Source organism: Protopterus annectens, chromosome 1.part0, assembly GCF_019279795.1.
Source record: "Protopterus annectens isolate FY-2018-M chromosome 1.part0, PAN1.0, whole genome shotgun sequence".
In the NCBI taxonomy this organism is placed as follows: Eukaryota; Metazoa; Chordata; order Ceratodontiformes; family Protopteridae; genus Protopterus; species Protopterus annectens.
Window position 1 is genome coordinate 1,425,437,703 of NC_056725.1, and position 27,472 is coordinate 1,425,465,174.

The following is a 27,472-nucleotide window of genomic DNA, read 5'->3' on the forward strand; positions in this document are numbered from 1 at the left end:
TTCCTGACAGGCAAGAATATGCCACTTGATGCAGGGAGTTGATGGACAGCAGGCAGTAGGAAATAAAAGGAAGAATCAAACAGCACAGTACACTGGCATCAGAAAATGGCTGCTTCATTCAGCTTTCACATGAACAGTGATTTGGTGTCTTGAAATTTGAGGTTGACTGTGAAAGCTGAAAGCAAACTCCATTTTCTGTACCTGGTGGATTGTGGAAGTGGTGGAAACATTATACTGATTTACTTTAGCGTTGAATAGGACTGTACCAAACCAAGTGAGCAAGTATGTACACACACACACACACACACACACACACACACACACACACACACACACACACACACACACACTATTTCCATTCCAGCAGACAAAGAAAGGAATCTGTTGATGGTCTAGAATATGTTCTGCAGACTGGCTGCTGCAAAAACTAAACATAAACTAAATAACTGTCGCAGAATCAATTTGATGCAGAGGTTTTAGGCTGTCTGGTGCTAGACCTATATACTCCAGAAGTCCTAGGTTTGATACCCTAAGCCTCTCTTTGCCTTTTTTTTGTGAACCTGAACAAGTCACTTAAGCAGACATTGCTCCCAGGTTTTCCCAAAAAATGGAGTGTATTTTTCTGGTGGACTTGCCCAGTTTTATTTAGTACACTAATTAGAAAATAATTGATATCATAACACATTTACAAATAAAAACAAAAGATACACTGCTTAGAAATGAACTGATATCATAACATTGTATGTACAAACAAAGGTCACTTTCTCTTTTCAAATTGCCATCAGAACATGATCGGCAGGGAGCATGGGAGTAGGCAGGTGCAGGAAAATGAAAAAAAAACTAGTTTTTATGTGTGTGGTATTAGTCTCTTGTAGATAACTATCTCTCCTTTCCATTGAAACTGTACTGTACAACACTCAGTTTATCAACATATTCCAACTGGCTGAATGAATCTCATCTCAACCCATGCTGCTTGTATCAGTATCCAAACACAGAGATCAATAAGTAACAGCAGCAGTAGGAGGAAGAATAAACAGTTTTCCTATTGTCTCTCAGCAAAATGTCTTTATTTTTTTAATGCTATTGCTGTCCTTACCATGATGTATGTGTGTTGTGCATAGTACAACAGTACGAACAGTGGTACAGTCATGCCTTACTTCTTTTAAAAGTGACTGAGGTTTAGCCACTTTGCCCTCCCATAGGAACTGTAATGATCCAGCACTGGACCAGTAATCAAGGAGCATTAATCCTCACCACTGCCACCAGTGGGGATGTTAACTGAGAGGATGACAAGGTACACACACAGTATTACCAGATGCAGCTCTTTGCATCAAGTGCAATTTCCCTTAAGAGCACAGAGATAACACAGTAAGTCCGGGGCTGGTTTCTCCCGCTTTCTCCACATCCCTGATAAAATTCCCCATTGGCACAGCTGTAGAGTTGAGATCTCAGCTGAGTGGCCAAGCCAAAACTTCCAGCGCCCTCTCTGTCCAACCAGTGCTTCGTGTCCCTGCTCAAGTAGCTGACACACACGCTCTTTGAGGTTTGATTTATACACACACACAGATGGAAAAGGTTGACACAGGTTTACTAGCTATGCCCCTTTTGCCCAGACTATAAGTTAGTTATCACTACCATTAGCCAGCTACTTTAAGGCCCTTAACACAGGGTGTCCAAACCTAGTGTGTAATGTTACTATTAATACCAATGGTAGTTTGACCAAGACCAAGGATATTTGGAGTGGCCTACACAGTGTCACCAAATAAATATGCAAGTACTCTCAAAACTTATATCTTTTTATACAGATCAGCCACCAATGACATGATTAAATATATTTAATAATAAATAATAAAAGAACAAGACAATACCAAATATATACTTATAGTGCTATCAGAGTTCAAAATCACAGAAAACATTTAAAATAACATTGCAGGACAGTCTCAAATAAATAAAGAAAAATATCTAAGCTAAGCTTTGCTATATTCCTGACTATATCTAAGAGAGCTGCTATGCCCTAGAAACGTACTTACAGAGTAAGGCAGATGTGGCGAATGGTTCTTGTAGTTGTCAGGTCCAAAACAGAATACAGAATGCTGTGTCTGACTCACAGACCTCTCAAAGTAATATCTCAAATATTACTGCTAGGATAGCTTGCAGAGTGACATAACTTCTTGTCATCTGACTCTATCACATGTGAAACCCCTACTGCTGCAAGCTAGCAGTATTTAGCATCTACCTGTGAAAATACACAGACTTCAGATTTTTGGCAGATGTGGGAAGTCATACAATTGCATTAATTCACATTTCAAAACTAGCAATTATCTGACTTTATAGACAATACAGAAAACTCCCTAGTACAGACATTGTGTCTCCTTGCTACATAGAAACTGAAAGATATCTTTTATTGCATAGCCATAGAGGAATTTAATTTCAGCTATTTTTCTGAAGTTTTGCTGGACTGAAGTTAACCTACTGTGTTCCAGTTTCCACTGTCAAAATATATACATTTAAACAGCTACAATAGTGCATGTACCTTTCTGTTCTGTTCCAGCAGGGAATACTGTGGATAAATTTCAAGCACTTTACAAAAACCTATTTCAACACGTCTGTACAAACCTGGTTTGATATATACATGATATACAGTTCTAAAACATTTGTAACACAAGCATCTTACATGAATCATGTTGATATTCACAAATGACACAATTATTTACAAACCTCCAGACAGCTGTGCTGGCAGCATCTTCCTTTGTCACACCTCTTCACCACCTCGAAGACTCAAGCTAGTTTTTCAAGTAACACTTGAGAAACTTTGCTTGAGAGGGATGAGCCTATCTGGGAATATATTACCCCACTCCCTGTCTTGAGATGTCAGCTGCCTTTACATTGCGGACCCCAGTACAGTGCTGCCCTGTCATATCACATGCCTGCAATCCTAGGCTCCACCATAGTAACTTGGGATTTTACTGTCTGGCTCCCTGCAGCCATAGATCCCCCTCAGACTCCACCTGCCTCCTACTGCAAATATGTAGCACCAGGGCTGCCCCACCATGGTAATGTTTCATGGTGTTAACATGGTACAGTTTGTGCTCCTGCCTCCTACCTAGCAGTTCTACCATGTACTTAACAACACAGACCTTCCTTGCTACTTTGAAGGGTCCCTTCCAAGCTGCCTGTAGCTTGTGCCTGACAGGAATGAGAACCATAATGTGCTTCCCCACAGCATACGCTCTAGCTCGATCATTCCTGTCATCACACCTTTTTCTGCTGTTGGGCTTCTGCCAGGTTCTTCTGGGCCAAGGCCATGAGTTCCCTGAGCTGTGTCCTGAGGTTTAGGACATATGCCACAACAGACTTCTTGTGGGATTCACACTCACCCTCCCACTCATTTCAAAACAGATCTAGAGGTCCCCTCACCCTAGGCCCATACAGCAACTCAAAAGGTGAAAAACCTGTGGATTGTGGATTCCTGGGGCACCTCTCTTTATGCAAACAACAGATGGGGCAAATATTTGTCCCACTCCCTCTTAAACTGGTCTGCAAATGCCAGTAACATGGTCTTTAATGTAGAGTTTAACCTCTCCATCAGACCATTAGTCTGGGGATAGTAGGTGGTGGTCTTTTTTAGGTGCTTCACCCCACAGTGCTTCCACAGACAAGTCAGCAGGTCTGACATGAAATTGGTACCTATGTCAGTCAGTATTTCTTTTGGGAACAAAAACAAACAGAATCAGACAAAAGTACTTGAAACAGTAGAGCCACAGAAGGAGGAACCAGTCCGTAGGATGTTAGCAGAAATAACTTTTAATCTCCTCCACGATAAAAACAATATCAAATCAAGCGCTTTCGCTTGGCTCAGTACCAAGCTTTATCAAGATGAAATATGCAATGAATTATATCCGTTTATATGCAACTCTCAAACCATCATGTGACTTGAATGCATAATCAAATCTTAAAGCTGTAATCATTTTAAAAAATTGTTACAAGTTTTTTAATTAAATAATGAATTAATAACATACTTAATGTACCATACTAACCTGGCTATACCAACTAATTCATTATAGAACCCTCCATAAAAATTATGTAAAGATGAAAACTTTATAAGTGTTTCTAAATACCTATAACAAAACCTTTATGTTAAAATATTCGTTCTACAAAACATTCACTACTCTAATAGTTGCTTATCTATCTAAGCTTCCTGTTATAAAATATATATGAAGGATAAAATATGAGAGTGTTTTATAGGTATAAATATAAAAAATATATGTATAAATTCTCATAAATCTATGTCTAACCATATAAAATGTATGTAATAAATAATAAATGAATATGAATGAATAATGACATGTTTAAAAATCAAAACAAATGTTGTGACAGGTTCTGAGTATGATTCATCTACTATATATATTTCTTGCTCATAATCTAGCCATTCTTAGTTTCAGGACACTACTTATATTAATGTTGTCATTCAAACCTGGACTACTAGCAGCATCTAACTTAAGCTGCCAAAGGAGTTCTTTATATTCTAGTCATGCCTCCCAGTCTCCCCCTCTACCATCCACTTGTATTTGTTCTAATACAATAAAATTAATTTGCATGTCTGGACATGTAATGGAGTGTTTGTAGAAAGCGTTGGTTTCCTTTTTCCTAGAGACCTCATACAAATGCTCGTAAATTCTCCTTCTTAAAGATCTTTCTGTTTTACCAATGTAGAAACTGAGGCATTTGGTACAAAAACCCAGATAGACCACCCCTTTTGTTCCACAATTGGTATAACTATTGGCTTGAAAATAAAATTTCCTTGAGGGGATATATAAGGAACTTTTATTTATGATAGCTGTGCACTGTTTACACATCCCACATTTGTACGTACCCTTCTTCAAATTTTTATTGTTGTTCATTCTCCCTTGGGGTTGATAAAGCTTGGTACTGAGCCAAGCGAAAGCGCTTGATTTGATATTGTTTTTATCGTGGAGGTGATTACAAGTTATTTCTGCTAACATCCTACGGACTGGTTCCTCCTACTGTGGATCTACTGTTTCAATTTCTTTTGGGAAACCTACTGTAGCTCGTCCTTTTTTAACACAGGTGACAAACAGGCGGAGTATTTTGTTTAGATGCTTTAACACATAGAAACACATCAGGATGGACAGTAGCATCACATAATACAAATGAACTAGAACTTACTTACATACATACAGGCTTACATATCAACAGCTAACCACAAAATGGCAATCAGGCTTGCACGTGCTCAGAATTTATACACTTGTGCAAACCCTTGGATAGTTTCTTAAAGGTACATACACACATATCAATCTACATCCTCCCTCTTAAAAAGATTGCCCTTTGTAAAAACAGTATTAGAGTTAGACATGCATTGCCGTAAACATTAGAAACAAAACACATTATTCATGTTCAAGTTGCTTTGTATCTGTTACAGGGTTTAGAGATGCGACCATATCTCCTAACATAACAATCTGGATCAATTTTAGCAAAAGGGACAGTCCTCGGTGAACAAATCAGGAACTTCTGGATTCATCACAGGAATGGGAATATCCTCTGGAATTGGAACACCAGACAACTCACTCTTAGATAAAGAGTCTTTCCCACAGGCTATGTGATGTGGTATAAGCTTGGACACTGGTAGTAAATACTTCCGATTCTGCCTAAATTCTGCTCCTTGTGATTCCACAATGCATGATTTTGGCTCTGGGCAAATACTCCTCATGACACCAATCTGATCATAATCTTTGGATGTTTGTATCTTTACCACTTCTTCTCATAATGGACCGAGTGGTTTGCTGGTTTAAGCGTAGTAGGACTTCTGGGTTAAATGCTTCTTCAACAGATTGGTTTTCACTGGTCTGTTGTTCTTAACACATGGAACCAACAATCAACTACTGATTGGTAACATGGTTCTGGTTTGTCTTGACAGAAGTCTCTGAGCAGGTGAACCAAGATATTTATCATGAGAAACATTTCTGAGATTCAAGAGATTCAGAAAAACATCCGTATTATCTTGTTTTGACTTCTCAAGTAACTGTTTTGTAGTTTGAACTGCAAGTTCTGCCAAAACATTTAACTGTGGGTACTCAGGGCTACTCATGATATGAGTAAAGTCCCATTCTTCAGCAAATCTTTTGAACTGTTGGCTTGTAAACTGCGTGCCATTGTCAGAAATAACTGTGTGGGCTCCCATGTACTGCAAAATGATGCTTCATCTTAGCAATGACAGTGTTAGATGTTAGGTTAGGAAGCAAGTCAATCTCAAACCAACTGGAGTAAGAGTCTATTAACACCAAATAATGTTGACCACTCCACTTGAAGATGTCGGTGGCTACTGTTGACCAAGGTAGTTCTGAGATCTGGTTTAGTTGAAGTGGTTCCCTCTGTCGATGTGGCTTTATACTATTGCACAAAGAACTCTGTCAATGTCTTGTGACATAGAAGGACAAAATACTAACTCTCTCGCCCTTCTTTTGGTAGAGTCAGTTCCTGGGTGACCATGATACAAGACAGTAATGTACTCTTGTTGCAAGGACTTTGGAACAATAACGTTTGGACCTTTCATAATGATACCTTTTGTCAGACAAAATCTCATCTCTGTATGGAAAATAAGGTTGCACTTCTTGAGGTAAATTAGATTGCTTTGATGGACATTCTTGATTGACAAAGTGGTTGAGCCTTTGTAAAACTGGATCTATGGCTGTGTGATGTCGGCTCATCAAGAAGTGTGGAAGAAAAATCTATCACTTCCATGATTTCAAAATCAAGACTCATTTTCATGCTGTTCTGTGGTATTTCTGGGTAATCTGGATAATGTATCAGCAAGATAAAGAAGTTTGCATTTCTTGTAGACAAGACTGAAATTATAATTTTGCAATTTCAGCATCATGCATTGCAGTCTGGCTGGAGCTGAATACATAGGTTTCTCAAGATAGTGACTAAAGGTTTGTGGTCTGTTTAAATCTGGATAGGTCTTCTATAAACAAAATCATGGAACTTCGAACATGCATGCACAATTGCCAAAAGCTCTTTCTCAATCTGGGCATGCTGCATTTCAGTTTGGGTAAGAGTTCTGGATGCACAGGCAACAGGTTGATTCTCTTGTAGAATTAATGCACCAAGACCAAATTTTTAAGCATCACAGGAAAATGTAACTGCCTTGTAAACATCATCGTATCTGAGAGTTGGTGGGCTAGCAATTCTCTGTTTCAGGACATCAAATGCTCATTTGTGTTGCTCTAACCAAGATCAGGATAAATCTTTACGTGTTAGCTCTCTAAGCGGGGTTGAAAGTTGGGTGAAGTCTGGAATAAAGTTGCCTAGGTAAGTTGACCATGCCAAAAAAAGTTGCAGGGCTTGAACATCATCTGGAGCTGGCATCTTGAGAATGGCTGCTTGCTTTGAAGGGTCTGGTCATAGGCCTGTACTAGTAAATAAATGACCAACCTAAGTAACTTCTTGTAGTCAGAATTGCCATTTGTGTGGATTGAGCTTAAGATTCACTTGACATGCCCTTTCTAGAACTTTTCTGAGGTTTCTGTCATGTTCAGTTTCACCACTGCCTCCTACTAGTATGCCATCTACTATAATAGCACAAGGATACCCAAAAATGTTGCTCCATTGCATGTTGAAAAACTTCACTTGCAGAATTTATTCCAAATGGCAATCTCAAAAATCTGTACCTGCCAAATGGAGTACTGAATGTTGTGAGTAATGAGGATTTTTTGTCAAGCTGTATTTGCCAAAATGACCTCTGTGCATCTAAGACAGAAAAAACAGTGGCATTTGCCATCAAGGCTGTGACTTCTTTGACTGTGCGCATTGGATGACGAGGTCTATTTAGCGCTTTGTTCAAATCTCGTGGATCAATACATGTTTTGATGTCATCTGACCTTTTCATATGAGCTACCACCATGGAAGATACCCATTCAATTTGAGTTGCAACTGGACAAATCACATCTTGTCACACCATTTTATCTAGCTCAGCTTTGACCTTGTCCTGTATGGCTACTGGAACTTTTTGAGCTGGCCTGATAACTGGACTGACCTCTGCGTCTAACTTCATGGAGTGCACAACTGGACATTTGCCTAGTTTATCTTCGAAAAGATCAGCACAGGTAGAAAAAATGTGCTGAGCAAAATTAGAGTAGTCGTCTTTTAAGCTGACTTGGTGGACTTCCTTATTAAATGAAAGCAGTCCCATTTTCAAACTGTTTCTGAGTCCTAATAATGACTGGACGTGCCTCTTGACTACATAAAATAATAAGTTGTAGCTTCTTCCAGCAGAGTAACATGAAAGCACTATTGAGCCTTCAGTCTGAATTTCTTCACCTCCATAAGCAACAAGCTTCGCACACCTTACCAAATCAAGCCTTTCATCATGACACACTCTAGAAAATGTTTCTGTTGACATAACACTGCACTTAAAACCTGTGTCACCTTTGAGCTCTATGTGTTTGCCATTTATCCGAACAGTACAAAATACTTAAGTCTTTACCCTTAAATCTACCGCATTGACCGTTTCATGAAGCACTGACACACCATCAACATAAAGAGTAGGGTTGCAGCTTTCTAATTGATCAACTCGTTTCTTAAAATATTCCCTCTTAATAAAAGAATGTGGGCTTTTTGATTTACAAAACCCTTTGAAATGATTCCATTTATTACATTTGTGGCATTGTTGTCCAAAAGCTAAACATTTCCCTTTTAGATTCATGACTTCCACGACAATTATGACAGTTGGCAATGAAACTAGGTTGGGGGCCATGCTTTGAGTTTGTTGACTCACTCTTATGCTTCACTGAGACTGTGCAAACTATGGAATTTGCTGGAAAGTTCTGGGATTTACCAGCGAGTCCTGCAGGGGCTACAATTGCTGCCATGTGCTTGGGTCTGTTTTTTTTAACTATGTGCTGCCTACTAGCAACATGAGCCTGTGCCTTATAGAGCTGTTCTCATTTGTAAGCATATTTGTATGCTTTTCTGTGAGCTAGTATATCTGACAAATCTCAATGGTCTTATTCAAAATTAAATCACTGTCACAAAGCAAAATCTTTCTCACAGCATCATCTTTTATACCACACACCAGTCTTTTTTATCAACTTATCCCTTAAATCATCAAATCTGCATGCTTTAGCCTTATTTCTCAGGTCAGTAATATATACTGCAAAAGTTTCACCAGGCTTTTGATCCCTTGTGTTAAATAAGTGCCTTTCCACTGTAACATTTGTGTGGGGGTTACACATTTCTCTGAATTTACATTTTAAACCACTCAGGGTCACTTCCTTGACTTAGCCAGTATAACAATATGCCGGCTTCCCCCTCTCCTGAATAGAGAGCAGGTGCATACACAAATGAACATTCTTTTTCAATGGCTTCTGACCCAGCTAAATTAAGTAGAATAAATGCCTTTGTATGGTCATCTTTATCAGAAAATGCAGCCTGTATGAAAATGTCATAGTCTTGCTCAAACACTCTCCAGTTCTCAGCAATATTACTATCAAACACAAGTACACTGGGTTTTCGAAATCCGTCTGCCATGCCAACAAAGTATGTACAAAAACTGAAAATATGGCCCTTGTCATTATGTATGAACTAACTGTTCTGTGAGCTTGTAATAACATTCAAATGCACAGTAAACACTTCATAATACTGTACTTTGTGAAAAATGCTCTGTAATGGCTGTATCTTGTGAAATAACTTTAATGTAACACTGCACAAACATGCAAACACTTTATACACTTCTGATAACTCGAATATCTTTGATTAATACAAAACATATGGATTCATTAAGCTCTTATTGAAAAATGCAGTTATTTCCTCTTATTTTATTCGTTTTATGCAATTCGGACTCTATTTCAAATATTTTCTGTAGTAATTTGAATATTTTTTATCAATATCATACACACTGGTTTATGCGAATATTGTTTAGAATGTTCTGTACGACTCATTTTATATTTTGCAAATAAGAAATAGGGCTGAGGAAGTTTTAATATCTAAAATTCATTTCTGACCTGTTTTGTGAAGTTTGCACATTGTAGGGATGATGCACTCTTGTATATTCCACGAGTTTCAAGCGAGTGCCTTAAGTCATTTTAGCCATGCTGCCTCTAACATCATGCCCTTTAGACATGCCAATTCTGATACCATGTTGCTCTTTCTTCTCTAACATAGATGACAAGCAGGCAGGGTATTTTATTTAGATGCTTTAATACATAGAAACACATCAGGATGGCTAGCAGCATCATAAAATACAAACTGGTTAACAGATAGAGCTTACATACATACATGCTTAAATCTCAACAGCAAACTACAAAATGGCAGTCAGGCGCGTAGATGCTCAGTATTTATACACTTGTGCAGCCCCTTGGATAGCTTCTTAAAGGTACACACATTGATCTACACCTAACCTGCTGAAAATCTCTAACAAAACGTTTGCCACCTTTTCTGCCTCAATGGAGGACAGGACCACTGCCTCAGGGTATCTGGTAGCATAATCTACTACCACTAGGATATACTTCTTCCCTGTGGAACTTGGGGCACTCAGAGGCCCCACAATATCCATAGCTACCCTCTGAAATGGCTCCTCAATCACAGGCAAAAGCATCAAAGGAGTTTTCACCCTGTCTCCTGCCTTACCTTCCTTTTGGCACTGCTCACAGGTCACGTAGTACCCTGTTACCTCCCTGGAAATCCCAGGCCAATTAAAGCTCTGCATAATACTTGTCTTTGTATGCTTTATGCCCATATGACCTGCAAAGGTAATATGGGCTATGGCTAGAAGTGCCAGATGGTAGGCTCTGGGCACTATCAACTGCTGTATTTGCTCATCATCTAGCCCTCCTTTAGGGGTCTAGTCTCTATATAGTAACCCTTTGTCCCAGTATACAGATTCCTCTTTTCCTTGAGAATCAGGCACCTCTCTGGTTATCCCCCTCAAGCCTTGTAATGTAGGGTCTGAGATCTGAGCCTGTCTCAACTCTCTCTTCGTAACCCTTGCCAGCTTCCCCTCCACAGGAAGTCTGGTATCCTCTGATAGCGGTGTCACACTGCCATCCTGGGTACTACTACTCACCTCTGCCCTTGCACTCACTCTGTCCAAGGAAACATCAGTACCCACAAGCAGCTGTGGCTCACCTTCAGTCTCACTGCTACAGGGTAGCTCCCTTCCTGAAATAGTCACCTCATCAGTCCTGGCTTCAAATGTGCAGTTTGTATGGGTCTCCCAGGCTACTAGACCCACATGCTTGTCTCCAAGCCCGGCTGAGTGTAACTGTATGCACACAAGGTACTGCATTATCAAAATCATTCCCTATCAGGACAAATGCAGGGATATCCTCAAACACACCTACGTGCTTGCTTCCTTTTCCACCCTCCCAGTCAAGGTGAATCCTAGCCAAAGGTATTTGGAATGGGTTCCCTCCTAAAGCTCTGACTGGAGTAGTCTGCCCAAGCAAGTAATGCTCCTCTTTAACCATTGCAGACTTCACAATGGTTAGGTCTGAGGCTGTGTCTCTCTTAGCAAAGGCCTGTTTCCCATCTACTAAGACAGGATAAAACCTCCTGTGGTAGTTTGATATCCTTGTTGTCTCCAGACAACCGACTGCTGGCATTCTGTCATTCCCACTTACTGGCCTCTCCTACTTTTTCTTCCCCACTATACCTCAGTGGACATTTATATGCTACATGGTCCCACTGCTTACATTTAAAACATTTAATCCTTGATCCTGGCTGTGTACCTGAACTAGTGGAACTGTTACTGGCAGACTCTGTTGGGGTGGTTTAGGCTGCCCACCATGGGTTCCCTTAGACCTATGTGCAGAACTGTGTATCCCTTTCCTGTGCAGTGATGCCCTGCTTGCTAGGTATAGTTCTCCCTTTTTCCTCAACTCATCTGTGGTATTACATTCCATATCTGCTAACCAGATTCTCAAGTCATCAGACAAAGTGCTAAGGGCTTGTTCTCTCACCAAAAGGTCTGCCAGCCCTTCAAAAGTGGTGACCTGACATACACTCACCCATCTATGAAAATAACTGCTTAGTTCAGCAATATATTCACACACACTTTCATCTGCCTTGCATCTATGCTCATATTTTTTTTTTCTATAAGCTTCAGGTGTTAACTAATAAAAAAGAAGTTATGTACTTACCATAACATTTCATGTGTGTTGTCTGTCTCAACCTTTATTTTCACTGATGGGTCAGATCGGATGTATCGGATCCATCTCGGCCTTTGCAAAGTCAAGGTCTTCAGCAAAGCTTGTACGCATCCTTCCCTACCCATAATGCAGTTCCCTAAATTCCTCAGATCTTGTTTGCCCACCATGAAATCATACAATTGAGCAGAACTTCTCTTACATGGATCAATACCTAAAGTGAGTAGGTTTGGCATACTGGTTAAGGTGTTCACCTTGCAGACACAAGGTACAGGGTTTGATTCTAACCTTAGGTTATTGGCTAGGCATAAAATGGCACTTCAGGGCAGTTAGCCTAGTATTCGGCTATGAACCTATGAACCTAAGTATATATATATATATATATATATATATATATATATATATATATATATATACACATAACTGGGCTAAAGGCAGCATTTCTGAGGCTATGGAGCTCCATCATCCCAATAACTATTCAGTCTCCCAGGAGTACAGGCAGGGGGCATGGAGGGTGGGTTGTGAGAATAAAGGTCGAGATGGACAACACACATGGAACATTACGTTAAGTACATAACTTATTTATGTGTTGTTGTCAACCTCGCCTTTATTATCATTAATGGGAACATGTCCCAAGCAAACTAACTCTTGGGTGGCTCATGGGAGAATATTCCTCAGAACCACAGAACCAAAGGAGGCTCTACTCCTGGGGGCCAAATCCAGTTTGTAATGAGTAATGAAGGTATGAGGTATTGCCAACATAGCTGCAGAACAGATATTATCCAAGGGTAACCTTGCTTGGAAAGCTGCAGATGCAGCTATCGACCTGGTGGAATGAGCTTTAACAGGGAAAGTAAGAGTTCTGTTCCTAGAGTTGCAGATATCCAAAAACAAGCAAACAGAGGACAACCACATCGATAAAAGTACCATAAAACTTTATTTCCACAGATGAGCGCTTTCAGGCCATATGCCCTTCATCAGATAACACACAATATAAAACCTCACATATTTAAAATAAATATCAGCCTATCACATTTCAATAAAAAGCCCTCCTTTTCTTTAGGATGGGTTTTAAAGGTATATACCCATTAATACCAGGAGACCTATCTGCTCCTAATCGCACTATCCACCTGGTTTCAGCACATTCAGTTTCATTTACCAAATTGCCCCCCCCTGGTGTTTGAAATCACAACCTGTATCACCATAAATAGAAATGAATGTGTAGGGTTATCCTTCACATGTAATGCCAAAGCATTACGCTCATTACCAAGTCTAATATCTAATAAATGTTTATAAATTCTGGTCTTAAACATATTATTGGTTTTCCCCACATAGTAAGTTTCACATCCTTGACATATATATATATATATACCAAATTCTTAGTTTTACAATCAGCATATCCTTCAAAAATATATTGTTTATTTGTCCTGGGATGTACAAATATTTGAGATTGCAATATGAAGTGACAAGCCTTACACTGATAACATGGGAAGGTACCTTTACTATTAATCTTAATATTTCTCTTATTACTGGGTTCCTTACATAATATATCCTTTAGATTCTTATTCCTCCTAAAAGTAAATTTCGGAGCATTTCCTATTTGTGTCTTAAGCTCTGGGTCAGTGTACAATATTTGCCAGTGTCGTTTAATGATATCACAAATGTTGCCCACGTCACTGCTATAAGTGAGGACCATTTTAACGCCCTCACTATCATTTCCCTTGGTAAATGTTTTATTTTTATTTTTCTTTACCCCTTCATGCATCCTTCTATTCATCCATTGTTTAGCTGTATTCTTCCTCTTCATTTTGCTATGATCTATTAGGGAGCTAGTCCTATCAGATTTATACCCTCTACCTATTAGATTTCGTTGGAAGCATTCCACTTCCTCTTTAAATTTGTTATCATCACTGCATATCCTGGAAATCCTACACACTTGGCCTTTAACTATGTTGTCAAAAGTGTGTCTTGGATGCATACTACTATAATGAAGTAAGTTGTTATGCCAACATTCTTTCTTAAACAGTGACGTGGTAACTTTCCCCATCACATCCCTTTCTATTCTAACATCTAAAAAATCTATATTACTGGTGGAATAATGAATGGTAAATCTAAAGAATGCAGAACTATCTTCTAAATACTGAACAAACATTTCTAACTGTTGTACATCTCCATCCCATATGAAAAAAAACGTCATCTACGAAACGTACATAAAAACGCAAATATTGTGTCCATGCATGTATAGAATTAAATATAACCTGATCTTCCCAATGCGCCAATACCAAGTTGTCGTACCAATTGGCACAGGGTGTACCCATGGCAACACCCTGTTTCTGTCTATAATACATGCCCTGACAAGCAAATACGTTGTTTTCCAAAACTACTTGCAATAACTTACACACACATTGAACCTCATCATTAAACTGTGTTTCACAGCATAATAATTGTTCTATTGCTTGAACTCCATAGACATTGTCAATAACAGTAAATAAATTAATAACATCCAATGTCACAAACATTGACCTTGTCTCATTACTTGTTAATAAATATTCTGAAACAGAACCCAAAAAATGTGCTGTGTCCCTTAAAATCCTTGGAACATCCTCCACTATAGGTCTCAGTGTGGTCTCCAACCAGATGGATATGTGCTCTGTGACCCAACCACTACCTGACACAAAGGGTCTCAGGGGTGGGTCTTTAGCATCTTTGTGAATCTTAGGGAGGGCTTTAAACAAGGTCAATGTTTGTGACATTGGATGTTAATTTATTTACTGTTATTGACAATGTCTATGGAGTTCAAGCAATAGAATAATTATTATGCTGTAAAACACAGTTTAATGATGGTGAGGTTCAATGTGTGTGTAAATTATTGCAAGTAGTTTTGGAAAACAACGTATTTGCTTGTCAAGACATGTATTATAGACAGAAACAGGGTGTTGCCATGGGTACACCCTGTGCCAATTCGTATGCCAACTTGGTATTGGCACATTGGGAAGATCAGGTTATATTTAATTCTATACATGCATGGACACAATATTTACGTTTTTATGTACGTTTCGTAGATGACATTTTTTTCATATGGGATGGAGATGTACAACAGTTAGAAATGTTTGTTCAGTATTTAGAAGATAGTTCTGCATTCTTTAGATTTACCATTCATTATTCCACCAGTAATATAGATTTTTTAGATGTTAGAATAGAAAGGGATGTGATGGGGAAAGTTACCACGTCACTGTTTAAGAAAGAATGTTGGCGTAACAACTTACTTCATTATAGTAGTATGCATCCAAGACACACTTTTGACAACATAGTTAAACGTCAAGTGTGTAGGATTTCTAGGATATGCAGTGATGATAACAAATTTAAAGAGGAAGTGGAATGCTTCCAATGGAATCTAATAGGTAGAGGGTATAAATCTGATAGGACTAGCTCCCTAATAGATCATAGCAAAATGAAGATGAAGAATACAGCTAAACCATGGATGAATAGAAGGATGCATGAAGGGGTAAAGAAAAATAAAAATAAAACATTTACCAAGGGAAATGATAGTGAGGGCGTTAAAATGGTCCTCACTTATAGCAGTGACGTGGGCAACATTTGTGATATCATTAAACGACACTGGCAAATATTGTACACTGACCCACAGCTTAAGACACAAATAGGGAATGCTCTGAAATTTATTTTTAGGAGGAATAAGAATCTAAAGGATATACTATGTAAGGAACCCAGTAATAAGAGAAATATTAAGATTAATAGTAAAGGTACCTTCCCATGTTATCAGTGTAAGGCTTGTCACTTCATATTGCAATCTCAAATATTTGTACATCCCAGGACAAATAAACAATATGTTTTTGAAGGATATGCTGATTGTAAAACCAAAAATTTGGTATATATAGCTGTATGTCAAGGATGTGAAACTTACTATGTGGGGAAAACCAATAATATGTTTAAGACCAGAATTTATAAACATTTATCAGATATTAGACTTGGTAATGAGCGTAATGCTTTGGCATTACATGTGAAGGATAACCCTACACATTAATTTCTATTTATGGGGATACAGGTTGTGATTCCAAACACCAGGGGGGGGCAATTTGGTAAATGAAACTGAATGTGCTGAAACCAGGTGGATAGTGCGATTAGGAGCAGATAGGTCTCCTGGTATTAATGGGTATATACCTTTAAAACCCATCCTAAAGAAAAGGAGGGCTTTTTATTGAAATGTCATAGGCTGATATTTATTTTAAATATGTGAGGTTTTATATTGTGTGTTATCTGATGAAGGGCATATGGCCTGAAAGCGCTCATCTGTGGAAATAAAGTTTTATGGTACTTTTATCGACGTGGTTGTCCTGTGCTTGCTTGTTTTTGGATATTCGTGGGTCTGCTACGTACAGAGGACTTTGGTGCAAGAGACTGTATTTTCTTAGAGTTGCAGATATAGGATACACAAAAAGTAAGCCATCTAGATAAGGTAACTTTTGAAACTGGTTGACATTTTTTAATCTCAGAGTAGGAAATAAAGAGCTGATCTGATTTCCTAAATTCTGAAGTTCCGTGCAAGTAAAAACATTAATTGTCTATGAACATGCAGAAGATACAAGGATTATTCACCTTTGTTTTGGTAATTTGGGAAGAAAATTGGCAGCTCAATAGATTGGTTTAACTTACTTTCTGACACAACCTTTGGGAGAAAGGAAGGATTAGTGTGTAAAGTAATTCTGTCCTTATGAAAAACTAGGTATGGGGGCTTGATAGAAAAAAGCTTGCAAATCAAACTCTTCTAGCTGAGGTAATAGCCACCACAGAGTGTTTTCCAAGGTAGAAATTTTAAATCACATGTGGCCGAAGGTTCAAACGGGGAACAAATAATGTTTGTCAATATGAAACTTAGATCCCAGGGAGGAGTTGGATTTTTGTATGGGGAGGGTCTTATCATTGTTCCTTTCAAAAAGGCCTTACAGAGCGCGTGCAACAATCACAGAACCGCTTTCTCCAACATGAAAATTTTAAATTGCTGCTAGTTGAACTTTAATAGTAGAAGCAGCAGCTCCATCATGAAAAAGTTTCACTAGAAATTCCAGAATAGAATGTATGGGTGCAGAAAAGGGATCTATCTCATCAGTCACCCATATTACAAACCTATTACATTTACTCTTGTACAATCTTCGTGTAGAAGTTTTATAGGGAAGAAGACAAAATATGTTTGACTGGGGAGGAAGGAGAGAAAACCTGTCAATCAGGGGAATAGGAGCAGCCAAGCTGTTAATTTCAAGTTGTGAAGGCTGGGATGTACCTTTCCCTACGGGTGAGTAAGAAGGTCTGGGGCAGGGTCCAGAATCCATGGTTCATCCACAAGATCAGGCGGAAGGAAGGGAAACCAGATTTGATGAGGCAATAGGGGCAATTAGGATTATCAAAGTCTCCAACAGGCTTGCTTTCTGTAAAAACTTGGGAATCAGGGGAATTGGAGGAAAGCATAGATGAGTCCCAGAGGCCAATTGCGAACAAGTGCACCCCTTAGTTATTCCACCTTGGGATGGATCAGGGCAAAGTAGTTGCTGCATTTGGCATTGGCAGGTGATGCAAAGAGTTCACAGCAAGGCTGGCCCATTTCCAGAAAATTTATTTCTCAACTTTCTGATTGAGGGACCACTAGTGTGGCCATAATATGGCTCTGCTCAATTTGTCTGCAATCATGTTGGATTTTCCTGGGATGTGTGTTACAATCAGAAAATGGTTGGAGGATGTTGCCCATTGCCAAACCCTTAGAGCTTCTCAAAAAAGGGGGTAAGATCTGTTTCCTCCTTGCTTGTTTATGTACCAGACTACTGACATGTTGTTTGACTGAATTGCTATCATTCCTAGAGGGACAGTGTCCTGAAATGCTTGCAATGCCAAGAGCACCGATCTCATTTCTAGGACATTTACATGCAAGTGAGCCTCATGTTCCTGCCAGATGCCTTGGACTGTGGTCACCTTGGTTTGCAGTCGAGGGGGGAATGAAAGGACATCCTTAAGATACTAAAGGAGAGTGGATCGACCACTGGAGATCCTTTTTGCAGGAGTTGGTTATGAGAATCTTGTGCAACATTGGTATTTCTAGGAATGACCATTGTGTGGAAAGTAACCACTGAAGTATCCTCATATGCAGACAAGCTAGGGGAATAAGTACTATAGACACTGCCATCTTCTCCAGACCCTGAAGAACCAGTTTTGCAGGCACTCATGTCTTCCTGATTAACAGTTTCACATGAAGGCGGAGATCATGAACTCTGTCGTGAGGGAGTCTTGCTGTCAATGTAGTTGTATTTAGCTCTGCTCCTATAAATATTAAGTTCTGACATGCCTCTAGAGCAGATTTGTTATAATTTATGGTAATGCCTAGGTAGGAACATAGCTGAAGTGTATAGTCCCTGGCTTGTAGGACAATATGCATGGTCGAGATAGTTATGAGCCAGTCGTCCAGATACAGAAACGCCCGAAATCCTCGGTGCCTAAGATGAGCTGCCACTACTGCCATGCATTTGGTGAACACCCTAGGGGCTGTAGAGAGACCAAAAGGCACAGCTTGAAACTGGAAGTGACTGGCACCTAGCCAGAAGTGTAAAACCTTCTGGATCGCCTTCCCATATGAATGTGGTAGTATGCATCCTGAAGGTCTATACAGCACATCCAATTGCCTTTTTCCAGGAATGGACATATTGACTGCAGTGTCACCATCCAGAACTTGATCTTTTTTACAGATTTGTTCAGTTTACTGAGATCCAAAATTGGTCACAAGTCCCCTGTTTTCTTTCAAACTAAAAAGAATCTTGAGTAAGTTCCGGATCCTCTCTGGTCTGCGGGGACTTCTTGGATGACTCTCTTTCTTAGCAATTTCTAATGTTGCTTGTTCTTTTGACTAGGTGGAATGTCTGGAACTGACTTGTTTATGGGAGTGGGGAAGGAGAAGGGAATTATATATCCCCTGGATATATTATGTCCTGCACCCATTTGCCTTTCGTTATCTTTTGCCAGGTTTCATGGTGCAGAGACAATTGCCCCTTGGCGGCCTCCAAAGACGAGCAATTGGGCACTCCTTCAGGAGCACTGAAAGGGTCTGCCAAAGAAAGATTCTCTGGAGCCCTGATGCTCTGGGCCTCCTCTGCTGTGAGGGTGGCATCTTCTGTTACTGTTCTCCCCTCTGCCACTGGGGGAACTTCCACCTTGTGTGCCCTGGTAATCCCTCTGTGATTTCTTAAACCACATCTTTCCACTACCTCTCTGACCCTTAGGAAATGGTCTGGTTGGTGCAGAAAAATGTACTCCAATGGCAGACAAGGTCTTAGTTTTCTGTTTACACCTGGTAAGTGTTTCCTTCACTTTAGGCCCAAAGAGGGATGAGCCACAAAAGGGATCGTTAGCGAAGGAAGACTTGAAGGGCTCCATGAAATCACAAAGGTGAATCCAGGCCTGCTTCCTGATATAGATGCCAGAACCTGCTGCCCAACTCGCTCCACCTGTTGCATATGAAATGAGTCTCATGGACGAGTTGATAACCAAATTGAGGGTAGCAAGCTACACATTGACCTTATCTGCCGCCGCATCAGCTACAGCTCCTTGGAGGGAATCTGATAACTGCTTTAAGAGATGCCTCTGTAGTCTACTGAAATGGGTCAGGTAGTTCAGTGACCATAAGGTAAAAGCCACTGATTAAAAGACACACTTCCCATACCTATCCATAGTCCTGGAATCTTTATGAGGAGGATGGCTAGAGGAACTGGTCTTGGAAAGTTCCTTTTTTGTGGCTGCCACCATGACCATGGCATCAATTGCTACACCTTTAGTTAGGAAAGCCTGATCCTGTGGCGCTGTAATATATTTGTTTGGCCTCCTAGAAGTGGGTTCTATAGTATTTGGGGGTCTCCCAAGCCTTCCAAGAGATTAACTGAATAAGCTCATCAAAAGGAGGCCCCCCCCCCCAAGAGATTGAAGGGCAAGATACGAAGGCCTTCAGATATACCGACTCCTCGGCTGAAGGGGAGGTGGACTGCCAGTCACCTCTCCATTTCAAAATTTCTAGGATGTCAACAAAGGAGATGTCCTCAGCAAATGACTGTGGGGATCCTTCTGCGTCATCAAGGTCGGCAATGGACATGATCGACTCCTCTGGGGAGTCGAGATGCTTCCTCTTGCATGTTCTCTTCCAAGCGGCTTCCTCAGTGGGGTATTCTGGAGAAGTTTTGGAAGGGGGAGTCCCCTGAGGGACCTCTTTAGGCCTGGGATCCCTGCTGTTCTGTGGATGGGCGTGAGTAGGCAAAGACATCTGCACCGATGAGGGAGGAAGATCTGAGGAAGTTTGTGTCTTAGACTTTGGAGTAGTCAACATCTTCCTCCTATCCCCGAAGGCAGACCACCCCTACTCTGAAGAACTCCTCAGACCCAACAAAGAAATCATTGGAACCGATGGAACCTCCAGAGCAGAGAACAGCAGCTCTGAAGCTGAGGTAGGAGCCAAACTCATCTGTGCTGAGTCATCGAGTGGTAGGTTCGGATCCAAGGAGTTATGAGCCAGCCCTGAGGACCTGATCAGAAAGTGTCAGGTCTCAGAGGTTTCCTGCTCTGACTGGGTGGAAACGCTTGGGGCAGATATCTGACTTGAGGAGCCAACAGGTCCTACATCTGATACGGACATTAGCTGGATGTCGGAATCTTCCAGCTCTGAAACTGCAGAATGGACTGGAGGAGGAACAGGCACCAACAGGGAAGTCTGTGTCTGATCTGACTCCTTTGGGTTCAGATCCAAAAGTAACTTGGCCAGAGCAGGTGTCTTTAGGAGCCTCTGCACTACCCTATCCACATCCTCTGAACTAAAACTGCCAAACAAACTTGTGAAGTCGAAAACCCCGAAGGAAGCTTTCTGCAGGTTTTGATACAATAATCCAATAAACGAGCAAGATGACTGTAAAAAACGTAATGTGAGCACTTTTATTATACAAGAACTTTCGGAAGGCTTAATAACCGACCTTCTTCAGACAAAACAGTTAATGGCAAGCAGAGGTTAATTTAAATACTTGTAACCCCACCCTGTTAATAAACTTTTAATTAAGAGCCCGCCTTCATTTAAAAACTCCTTATACTTTTGCATATACATCACAAATAAAAACATTTTTTAAAAACGCCATTTTTTAAAAACATTCCTTAAAACCTAATATGTGTGGATGTTAATCATATAAACAGTTTTTAATTGTTTATTAAATAGTGTACGATTAAAAACCACATTTAAAATAATAAAAATCGATCATATTTACTTGATTCAGGTTATGCACACCTATATATTTGTCTTGAAATAATACAAAACCCCAGTCGCCGTACAGGGCAGAACTGCCCCCCCACCACCCGACATGCCGCAATACATGGGGTTTTGTATTATTTCAAGACAAGTATATAGGTGTGCATAACCTGAATCAAGTACAATATGATCGATCTTTTATTATTTAAAATGTGGTTTTTAATCGTACACTATTTAATAAACAATAAAAAACTGTTTATATGATTAACATCCACACATATTAGGTTTTAAGGAATGTTTTTAAAAAATGGCGTTTTTAAAAAATGTTTTTATTTGTGATGTATATGCAAAAGTACAAGGAGTTTTTAAATGAAGGTGGGCTCTTAATTAAAAGTTTATTAACAGGGTGGGGTTACAAGTATTTAAATTAACCTCTGCTTGCCATTAACTGTTTTGTCTGAAGAAGGTCGGTTATTAAGCCTTCCGAAAGTTCTTGTATAATAAAAGTGCTCACATTACGTTTTTTACAGTCATCTTGCTCGTTTATTGGATTATTGTATCAAAACCTGCAGAAAGCTTCCTTCGGGGTTTCCTATCCACATCCTCATCAGAGAGACTCCTGGTTGACTGTGTAGAAAGTGTAGGAGACCTGGATCTAGTGAGGAATGGAGAAGGGAGCCTAGAAGTGATCGGCTCCAAGGAAGGAGATTGGCTCTGATTTCGAAACTCAGAAGGCAAGGCTGATTTCAGAGCTCAGGGTTCAATATCAGTTGGCTTCGGAGCCGATGGTTCTTTCTGCTCTGACAAAGTCTTGGTTCCTACTGTCTCTGTCTGCTCCATAGGTTCTGATGAAGCAGACAGTTTTGGTTGCTTCAATTTTGGCTCAGATGAAGACTTTGGAGCCATAGAAGGACATTTAACCACTTTTTCAGGCTTTTCCGAGTTTGTTGGAGAAGAAGCAGGGGAGAGATTCTCAGAAAATGGGGTTTTCAGTAACCTCTTCAAGATCAGTTTGTTTTTGTGCTCTAAGAGCACTCTTTGATTAAATCTGTGGCAGACTGAACAGGATTCTTGCAAGTGAAGAGGCCCCAAACAGTACACACATAAGGTGTGTGTGTCACTGAGGAGCATCTGCTTGCCACATTGCTCACATTTTTTAAACCCAAGAGGCTTTGTTTCCTTTTGCAATATTTTAGCAGGATATCCAGGCTACAGACAGAAACTGTGTAATAACAAATAGGAAATTTTTAAAGAGGAGAAATGGGGGCGGTGGATGCCCTCTAACTGAAATGGGTGTTAGACACCTGCTAACTAAAACGGATGCTAGCAGGGAACAGGGGTGAAGAAAAAAAAGGAAACTACCTAGATAGTAATGGTGACTATAAGAATAAGAAACCACCCTCTAAGTTAAACGGGTGAGTGTTTGACATCTTCTAAGTTAAACAGATGCTAACACAATGGAAAGGGAAATTAACCAGAAAGATAAAGTTATCTAAGGGAAGGTTTATAGAATATTAAGGAAATGGACTGTAACAATATAACAACAGTAACAATAAAGATAGAAACACAAATGAAAAAATAATGAACTTAGCCCAGAGCTTGCAGGAAGATCCTTCTCACAGCATGACAAATGAGATCTGGGGAGTTTAGGGAACTGCATTATGGGTAGGGAAGGATACCCACGAGCTTTGCTGTAGACCTCAAGCTTTTGGAAAGGCCGAAACGGATCTGACCCATCAGTGAGAATAAAGGCGAGACTGACAACAACACATCAGTTTTTAACAGTATTATAATTTAAGCAATCAGCATCAGACAATTTAAAAAAAGCAGTTACAACTTTACCATGGAGTAAGGGGGTGTGGAACCATACCCAGAGCCCTTCATCAACATACTGTTTACATACCCTTTCAAACATATGAATAAAACTATCAAAATTATCACCCTCTGTAAATTGTGAAAGAAATTTACTGACCTTTATTGCTTCTGGGGTTTAGTTACTCCCTTCCCCATTACCTCCATGACCCTGGCAAAGAGTCAGCATATCCTTTTCATGTTGCTTCTGCCTCTCATTTACTTCAGATTCCAGAAGTCCCAGCCTCTCTGTGGATTCTAATTCCAAACACTGCAGTCTCTCTACTGATTCTGCTTTGACCTCCAAGCACCGCAGTCTCTCTGCTGATTCTAGTTCTAAACATTTGGCCTCCAGCTCAAGTCTCTTTAACTTCAGATGGATTTGTAAGTTCTTTAAGGCAAAGCTGAACTGTCCATTTTCTGAGAGTTATACATCCCCCAAGGCCGGTTTGGGTGTCCTCCTAGCTGCTGGTCTGTGATACAGCTGTGACTAAGGCTGCAATCATTTCTGCTTTAGTCAGGTTGGCATGCACCAGTCCTTTGGCTTGGCACATCTCAGCTAACTGGCTCCTTGTCAGCTTGCCATATTCCTCTGCTGACATCCTTGCCTGCTCTCCTTGACTAAGCTAACAAAAAAATAAATAAAAACTATTGTGACATGAAACTCTGAATGTCTACTGTGTGGCTGCTTGAGGGTAGAAACACCTTCTTTAGTGACCATTGTTTACAGCCTACAGGAATTCAATATCCACACCACTGAATCTTAATATGTCATGTGATGATCCTTCTACTGCCACCAATAAATGTGATGATACACCACTGGACCAGTGATGAAGGAGCCTCAATCCTCACCACTGACAACAATGGGGGATGTACACTGAGAGGATGACAAGGTACAGACACAGTATTTCCAGATACAGCTTTCTGCATAAAGTGCAATTTCCCTTAAGAGCACACAGAGACCACAGTCAGTCTGGGACTGGTTTCTCCCTCTTTCTCCAGATCCACAATAAGACTCCCCACTGGCACAGCTATAGGGTTGAGATCTCAGCTGAGTGGCCAAGCCAAGACCTCCAGCACTCTCCCTGTCCAACCAGTGCTTCATGTCCCTGCCCAAGTAGCCCACACACACACACACACACACACACACACACACACACACACACACACACACACACACACACACACTTTGAGGTTGGATTTATAAAGTGTCACCAAATAAATATGCATGTAATCTCAGAACTTAAATATCTCTACACAGATCAGCCACAATGAAAAGTTTAAAATATTTAATAATAAATAATTAAAGAACGAGACAGTACTAAATATATATCTTTACAGTGATATCAGAGTTCAAAATCACAGGAAATATTTAAAACAACACTGAAGGACAGTCTCAAATAAAGAAAAATATCTAAGCTACGCTTTGCTATATTCTTGACTATAGCTAAGAGAGTTACTATGACCTAGAAACTTACTTACAGAGCAAGGCAGATGTGGTGAATGCTTCTTGTAGTTGCTGTCAGGTCCAAAACAGAATGCAGAATGCTGCATCTCACTCAGAGATCTCTCAAATTAATTAATATCTCAAATATTACTGCGGGGATAACTTGCAGAATGACATAATTTTGTGTCATCTGCCTCTATCCCAGGTGAAACCCCCACTGCTGGAAACTAGCAGTATTTAGCATCTACCTGTGAAAATACATAGACCTCAGATCTTTTGCAGATGTGGGAAGTCATAAAACAATCGCATTCCTTCACATTTCAAAACTAGTAATGATTTCACTTTACAGACAATACAGAAAACTCCCTAGTATCAGACACTGTGTCTCCCTGCTGCGTGAAAACCGAAATATATCATCTTTTATTGCCATAAAGTAATTTAATTTCAGCTATTTTTCTGAAATTTTGCTGGACTTAAGTTAACCTCCTGTGTTCCAGTTTCCACTGTTAAAATATATACATTTAAATAGCCACAATAGTGCATATACATTTCTGTTCTATTTCAGTAGCGCAAACTGTGGATAAATTTCAAGCACTTTGCAAAACCTTTTCCAGCACACGTCTTTCAAACCCAGTTTGATATATACATAACATACAGTTCTAATACATTTGTAACACAAGCATCTTATATGAGTCATGTTGATATTCACAAATGACACATACTTATTTACAAAATTCCAGTCAGCTGTGCTTGCAGTATCTCCCTTTGTCACATGAACAGTTCCCTAATGTGAAACATTTACAGACACATTTGTCTTTTTCTGTATGCATTATGATTTGATCAGAAAAGTATCCCAATGTTATCACAAATTCTGAGTATGAAGCCTACAGACTGGTGTGATACTTGCCTGTGATGTGCCTTAGGCCTTACAGCAGTGAATGCAAAGTCTGCAAGACACAGTTAGCTGTCATGCCTGGAGGTCTAGAATATGCTCCAAAACAGTTTGATTTAAACTCTGCCAGCATTATGAAGAACTCAGAAACTGCCATCACAGAACATTTATTATTTATGTTTCGCATGAAACATGTATGCATACCATTACTGTTGCGTTCATCAATTGGTGCACGTACTCCTCCACCATTGATTATACAGACTGAAACATGATTCCATCTTTTCTCATCTGGGTATCTGATATTGTGATGAACCTGCATTATTGAAAATTAATTATGAATTTAGCGTATATCGATTATTTCTGAAATAAAACACATTTCTGTTAATGCAAAACTTCATTTTTGGGGTTAGTACACAGAAGTAGCTATTGGAGTCCCCCATCTGCCAAAAAAAATGTTTCACACATTTTAATGAGTTTTAGTATTAACTTGACTTAAGAGTAAACCATGCTACATAAGCTATAATGTAGCAATAATGATAAGTAAACTAATACAAGCCAATCTACACATGACAACGTTCCATAATCATTGTCAGACAGGCAAGCCATGTTTTAGTGGAACACTGTGTAAACTATGCGTTTGGATTCAGCTTAATTTCATATGTTCATTAAGAAGCATGTTAGATCATGGGGTGCTTGACAGAGGGTTTTTAGGCAGCCTATCTCAGCTGACCTAAGGAATCAAGTTTTTCACTTTACTGTTGTTTATAGGTAGGTATGTGATGCTGTTTTTTGGTCAGTGACTTGCACTGGCTTCTCAGCCTACTGCATTGACTTGCTAGCTCTGGCTTTCAGGTGATGATCAAAACTTCTCATTACTTTTTTTGGGTGGGGGTTGGGGGGATCTAGGGTCCTTGAATAACACTGCCCAACTATGGGTTTAAGTACAATTTAAAATGGGTCAGTAGCATCTTTCCTCCATGGAATTTTGAAATGATGTGACTGGTATCAATGCTCTGTTCGTTTACAGTAATAATGACACTCTTACACAGATTAGTGTGTCCTTCTTTCTAGACATCAATATGAAAACAATGATTCCATCTTTTTTCATCACAGTATCTAATATTGTAGTGATGAACCTACTTTACTGAAGACTAATTATGAAATTAGAGTATGTCAAGCATTGTTCTGAAATAAAACACATTTCAATCAATTCAAAATGTAATTAGTACACCTTAGATATTCATGTCAAATCTCATTAGATAATAATATTAAACCTCTGTGTCATTATAAAAGTCTTTCATAAATTACTAAAACAACTGTTTAAACACATAAATACCTCTGTAAGGAATAACATTTTTGCAACTCATTCAGTACCTTTCAGCTCTTCTCTGACTCTACTTACAGGAACATGGATGATGGTCTCATTACTACTGGTCAATTTGTTGACATGGTCAGAGCTTTTGGAACTGTTAATTATAAGCTCGTGCTTGATAAACTACATAAAATAATCTTTAGTGATAATACAATAGCATGATTCCAAAGCTACCTGTTAGAACTTTTCCATTCCCTGGCATTAAAACACTTAAAATCAGGAGTCCCCCAAGCCGAAGTATTAGACCTCCTACTCTTTTCTCTCTTTGTCAATGATTTTCCACTTGAACGTCCATATTTAACATTATGAGATGTGCTGGTGATATTCTTCTTATCAAATCTAGCAAAACACATCATCACCTGTAGGCTAAATTACAAAACAATTTAACCACTAAATGGTCTCTTGATAATGAACTCTCAATCAATCCCAAGAAAACAAATATTATAGTCTTTATAACTACTCTGAAAGTGGCTTT

The 27,472-nt window shown here is 39.5% G+C and overlaps 1 protein-coding gene across 1 annotated transcript in view; it reads right to left on the minus strand.

Annotated features, from left to right (window-relative positions):
• The window catches only part of NT5E (5'-nucleotidase ecto), a 1,444,398-nt gene that overhangs the window by 227,673 nt on the left and 1,189,253 nt on the right, over positions 1 to 27,472 (minus strand). The window contains exon 6 of the mRNA XM_044067530.1: positions 25,830 to 25,938. Within this exon, the coding sequence (XP_043923465.1) occupies positions 25,830 to 25,938 (109 nt within the window). The remainder of the gene's footprint in view (positions 1 to 25,829; positions 25,939 to 27,472) is intronic.